At 47.5% G+C, this 6,000-nt stretch overlaps 1 protein-coding gene across 2 annotated transcripts in view; it reads right to left on the bottom strand.

The window, feature by feature from the left end:
• Positions 1 to 243: 243 nt before the first annotated feature.
• Positions 244 to 6,000, bottom strand: part of MIDN (midnolin) — a 47,383-nt gene continuing 41,626 nt past the window's right edge. For both annotated transcript variants that reach the window (XM_083483950.1, XM_083483951.1), the window contains exon 8: positions 244 to 5,101. In XM_083483950.1, coding sequence (XP_083340076.1) covers positions 4,839 to 5,101 — 263 coding nt within the window. In that variant the 3' untranslated portion in view covers positions 244 to 4,838. The remainder of the gene's footprint in view (positions 5,102 to 6,000) is intronic.

Below are 6,000 nucleotides of genomic sequence, written 5' to 3'. Positions count from 1 at the left end.
GAGTGGGGAATGACTTCCTTGCATTTTAAGCTGCTAATGTGTACATAGCCTCAGTGAGGTCAAAGGGGGTTAACTCCAGTTACATGTATATAAGATCGCATCCTTAAGCGCTCAAGACAGATGCAAAAAATTGCGAATTTTGCAATCCTCCCCAAATCTCGGGCGAATTTGGCTTGTTGTCTCCCAGCCCCCAAACTCGCATCTCGTTTTTAAACATGAAATAAGGTGATTTAGGCTAAAAAGTGTGGCTCAAGCAATCTTTATTTTGTGTTTATTATTTTTAAACCATTTTTAAAAGTTTCTTTTTTTTTTAATACAGGTAACTTAAATGAGGTGATAAAACAGGTCTACGTATTCCCCCCCTCCCACATTCTTCCAAGACACACACACACACACACACTCAACCACACAGAAGAGAGTTATGTTGTAATGCTTTTGGCTCTTATTTCGTTGTTTTATTATATAGACTTTATTTTTTATTTTTAAAAAAAATCCTGAACCAAAAAACAGAAACACGCAAGGGAGAGTGGGTGGGGAAATGACGATTGGGGGGGGGGAATCGATAAGATTACATTCACACACCATACAAAAAAGTAGTAACATTTAAATATATAATTAAAAAAACAACAACACATTTTCTTTCTTAAAAAAAAGAAAATTAATAAACCCGCTACAGCGTCACATACAAAAGGAACTTCACATCTAGGGGAAGGAAACAGGAAGTGTAACAACACTATTTCGCCAGAGGGGGAGCAGCTTCCTTTCCTTTCCCTCCAGCCAATGGGAGCTCTACCACGCGGATGGTGCGCGAAAAGGCTAGAGGGTTATGGCGGTGGGTTTGGGGGCAGCTGCGCACTTTCTTAGAGACGTGAAAGTTGTATATTTTTGGAGGGGGGTCCTAGCTAGCTACAAACGCTTTGGGCAGGGTCAAGGGGAAGGCGGTGAACTCAGGTTGCACTGCCAAAATTGCCTTTTGCAGAGGTATTTTGGGGCTAAATCTTTAGGATCAGCCTAGGCTGGCTGGGGAACGATATCTGAAGGAAGCAGTTTTTGGATTTCTTTCATTTGCGGGCGGAGGGGGAGATACACAGCTCTCCCTTTTTAAGAGACGCTAGACTGAAAAATGACCCATGCAGATTTTTTTGAAGTGGGGGGGGGGGGGAGAGAAGGCCCATTGAGGTCACAGCCATACAAATAGTGTGGGTTTTTTTTCCTCATGGTTCGAACCAGTGCAAAAAAATCCCAGCTTATCAGTATTTTGGGGTTGAGATTCGGAGGCTGGGAAAATTAAAAACGTACAAATTTAACGCACTGGCAACCAACACAGAAAGGAAATTCGGGAAGTCCTCTGGGGCCAGAAACATCCTTGCCCACATTGCAGCATGGATATAGCTCAGCTGGTTAAGTAAAGGACTCCTGGATGGTTAAGTCCAGTCAAAGGCAAATATGGGGTTGCGGCGCTCATCTCGCTTTCAGGCCGAGGGAGCCGGCGTTTGTCCGCAGACAGCTTTCTGGGTCATGTGGCCAGCAGGACTAAACCACTTCTGGCACAACGGGATACCATGACGGAAACCAGGGTGCACGGAAATGCCGTTTACCTTCCCGCCAGAGCGGTACCTATTTATCTACTTGCGCCGGTGTGCTTTCGAACTGCTAGGTTGGCAGGAGCCGGGACAGAGCAACGGGAGCTCACCCCGTTGCGGGGATTCGAACCGCCGACCTTCCGACCGGCAAGCCCAAGAGGCTCAGTGGTTTAGACCACAGCGCCACCTGCATCAGCTGGTTATAGCCTGGTGCTGATGATGCCAAGTCTGCAGGTTCGAATCCCCGGATGATACAGCTGTATATTCTTGCATTGCAGGGGGGTTGGGCGAAATAATCTTTAGGGTACCTTTCCAACGCTACGATTCCCCCCCCCCCAAATGTTTCTCTGGATTTCCAAAAGCAGTGCTAAGGGCTAAGACGACCCCTTTTTAAATAGGGCGCCAATTTGATGGCTTGACCGGAGGATCACGGATTCGGCGTAAGGCAAAGAAAAACCAAAAATGGCCAAACTTATGTGCAAACCATTCCAGAACGAGGCACTTGCTTCTAAAGTCCAGTCTGCTTTTTATCCCCCCCCCCCCGGTTATTATTATTATTTTTATAATGTACATTGGGGCAGCAAGGTAGTGTTAAAATGTCCCTGGATTAAAACCTAATTCGGCTGCTTCGGTAAAAACCTCCAAGTGTCTGCTTACGGAACGTAACTGTGTGAACACACACAGATACACAGGTCTCGATTCAAGGACGTGGGAATGGTTTCGTCGGACACACAGAGACATACACACTTCGAAAAGAAAGGTGAAATAAAAGGGGGAATCTCCAATGGTCTGTCCGTAACTGCCCCATTGTTATCAGAGTCCAACCCTTTGCAAGAAGGTAAAAAAATCATCTCCCAGCTGTCCCCCTTCAGTACAAAATTCCCCTGAAAACTTTGCAAGGCGCGACTCGCTTTCAGCTGGTTCGGATGTCCTGTTCTGTAAAACCTCTGCAAAGTCTACAGACCCCCTGAAATTATTGGAGCAGCCGTTTCCGTGAATTGCAATGGGCCGTACTCAGATGTATGGGGCAGGAGACAGATCAGGGTTTGCAGACGCAAGCCTTTATTTTACATCCACATTGCTGGAAGCTTTTAAGGCCTAAATCCGAAGTTATCCTAAGTGTATTCTCATCCTTCGCCCTAATTTATGTTAAGCTCCTATTGCTGACACACTCTCTCTCACACACATACACAAACAAACACACTGTGGTTGCTAGATTTGCACAAAAAAAGGAGGGGGGAACCAAAAACACACACACTACAGCCTATGAAAAAATTACTGGCTCAGATCATTGTTAAGTCTATAAATAATATTTTTCTTTCTTTTAAAAAAACCCCCAAGTATCTAAATAAGCATCACTAGATACTATTTTATGTCACTAAATCTTTATTTCGAAAAGCGCGCAACACACACACACACAGAGAAGAATCTGATTTTAGGGGGAGGAGATCCTGAAAATAATAATAATAATATTGGTCTCTACAACGGGGAGGTTACGTTTTCGATTCCCGCTCGGACGCGTGCGGAATTGCAGTTCTATCTGCGGAGGGAGGGGGCGCTTCCGCCGCATGGTGGAAAGCGGATATTCCGGATTATTGTTCCGGGGGTTATTCCGGATCATTGTTCTGGGCGTTGCCAAGCTAATATCCCGGGCACATCCTCAAATGGGGAAGGAATTGGGTCAGCAGCCCAGAGCGATGGAGTCACGGGAGATGACTGTACCAGGAGGAGGAGCTATAGAGGATGGTGGCGGAGTGTTTTGAGTGTAAACTGGTGAGGAGGGGGCTTTGGACGACACTGAGCAATGGTTCTGGGGTTCCTGACTCCCCCCTTCAGAGGGTTGGTCCCGGGCACATCTCTCGCCTTGCAAAAACTCACACTTATCTTCCATCGATAAAGGGAGGGAGAGAAAATGCCCGATGGCCTCTAATTTTTAATGCACGCAATTTTAAAAAAAATGCTGCAAAAAAATGCAAAACAGGAAACTCTCAAGAGAGGAAAAGGAAGCCAGGATGAGGTCGAGAAGGGCGTTCTCCCTGCCCTGATCGTGTTTTTAAAAAATATATATATGAAAAAATACCCCAGGCTTCTACCACTTCACAATTCACACCTCTAAAGTGCATGGAAGTTTCCTGGAAATGCAGACTGGATGGCGGGGGGGGGGGAAAGGGGGGAGGACAAGCACTTTGATTTGACAGGACTGAGGAGGGGGGGGGTCCGAAATGCTATATTATTTAAGGATGCGGGACAGGGGGGGAAGAGGAAGAGAGACGAGAGATAGACACACGTACATGCACACATCCTCTTAAAAAAATAATCATAACCAACGCCCAACCCCCCCCCCCAAAAAATTCCAGAATCTGGGCCCTCCCCTCGTCTCCTCCTGACAAATGCACAGCTCTTTCCGTTAACACAGAAACCACCCAATCCATTCGGAAGAGAGATAAACTTTAAAATAAAAAAAGGGAAGATTTCAGTATTTGTTTTTTAAGGAATGAAACAGTCTCCAACTTTCAACCAATTTCATAGGCAAGCGAGCAGCATTCGCCACACACCCAAAAACAAGGGTTCGTCCCCCCCATCTTTTCCCGAAATTAACGAAACCAGGAAAAGCAAGAGGTTTGTAAAGTCCTCCCGGGTTTCCGCACATCTCAAAGTCCAGCTCCCTTCACTGTTTTTTTCTTTTTTCCTCCTCCCTGGCCGGGGTCAGTCTTCCCTTCCACTCGTCGGGCTAAGGCAGATAGCTGTTCGAAGGATCCTCATCCTTTTTTAAAAAATAAGAACCGCGAAATGAAAACGAGGGGGGAAAACACACATACACACCCGAGAGAGAGAAAACCGAATTTTTTAAAAATAATAAGTTCCGTTCAAGTCCACTTTTGAGAAGCAAAGTCTCTTTCTCGCTCCGTCCCAAGCCGCTTCAGTTCTCAAAACGAAAAAAACAAGAGTTTTGAAAAGAATAGAAAATACTGTTCCAATCTGCCCAAGGAGATTTCCGTAGGGCTGGTCCGTCCGCCGCGATCCAATAAGTGTTGTTGTTTTTCGTGTGTGTGTGTGTGTATCTTGTTTTCTAAAAGGATGAAAGCACCCAAAAACTTTGCTCGCACGGACCCAAAAACGTATTATTAATTATTACTAAATGGTCTTTCTCCCCACCCCCGGCTTCCCGTTCCGACGCCCCCTCCCACCCCCCCAAAAAAAACTTCGGTCTCTTCGTCCTCCCCTCCCTGCGGTCTTGTTTTTTTGTTTTTCCTTTTATGCTACAACAAATTCGGATTTCATGTCCGCTTTGACTTCCGGTTTCCACACAGAGTCTTCGAAGTCTAGGTCAAGGCTCCCTTCGCTCGAGATGCTACTGTTGCTGTTTGTGCGGCTGGACTTGCGGTTTGGGAGCCAGTGGTAAGGGGCGCGGGCGTCACGGCGAGCTTTCCGGCGCAACCGCTTCTGTTGCATCAGAAGCTGCAGGCGTTCCACTTTGCAGCGCGTGGCGCGGTTCTCCGTCTGCCGCAACCGGTCGCCTGCGAAGGAAAAAACACAGAGACGTTAAACGAGACGTTGGAAAACGGGGGCTTGCCAAAATAAAATGGGGGGAATTTGGAGAATCCATGCAAAAAAACCAACAATGCTATTTCCCAGTCTACCAGCTTCTTTTATCTGCGGTCCCAGAATCCTGCTGGTCTCAGTGATCAGGAGACCCCAGAGATAGAAGAACTGTTTTTGGGGGGACAGGGTCCTGAATGGGGCGGCTGTGCCCCCAAAGGACCAGGTGTGCAGCCTGGGAGTCATTTTGGACTCACAGCTGTCCATGGAGGTGCAGGTCAATTCTGTGTACAGGGCAGCTCCACCTGGTACGCAGGATGAGACCCTATCTGCCCAGAGACTGTCTCGCCAGAGTGGTGCATGCTCTGGTTGTCTACTGCTTGGACTACCGCCATGCGCTCTACGTGGGGCTGCCTTTGAAGGTGACCCGGAAACTGCAACTAATCCAGAATGCGGCAGCTAGACTGGGGACTGGGAGCGGCCGCCGAGACCACATAAGACCGGTCCTGAGAGATCTGCATTGGCTCCCAGTACGTTTCCGAGCACAATTCAAAGTGTTGGTGCTGACCTTGAAAGCCCTAAACAGCCCAGTATACCTGAAGGAGCGTCTCCACCCCCATCTTTCTACCCGGACACTGAGGTCCAGCACCGAGGGCCTTCTGGTGGTTCCCTCACTGCGAGACGTGAAGCTACAGGGAACCAGGCAGAGGGCCTTCTCGGTGGTGGCGCCCGCCCTGTGGAACACCCTCCCGTCAGATGTCAAGGAAATAAACAACTACCAGACTTTTAGAAGACATCTAAAGGCAGCCCTGTTTAGGAATTTTTAAACATTTAATTCTGTACTGTTTTTAACACTCAACTGGAAGCTGCCCAGAGT

The sequence above is a fragment of the Podarcis liolepis genome, assembly GCF_965112155.1.
Source record: "Podarcis liolepis genome assembly, chromosome: 18".
Classification (NCBI taxonomy): domain Eukaryota; kingdom Metazoa; phylum Chordata; class Lepidosauria; order Squamata; family Lacertidae; genus Podarcis; species Podarcis liolepis.
Note: the sequence above shows the minus strand (reverse complement) of the source record. Positions and strands in the feature narration are given on the sequence as shown.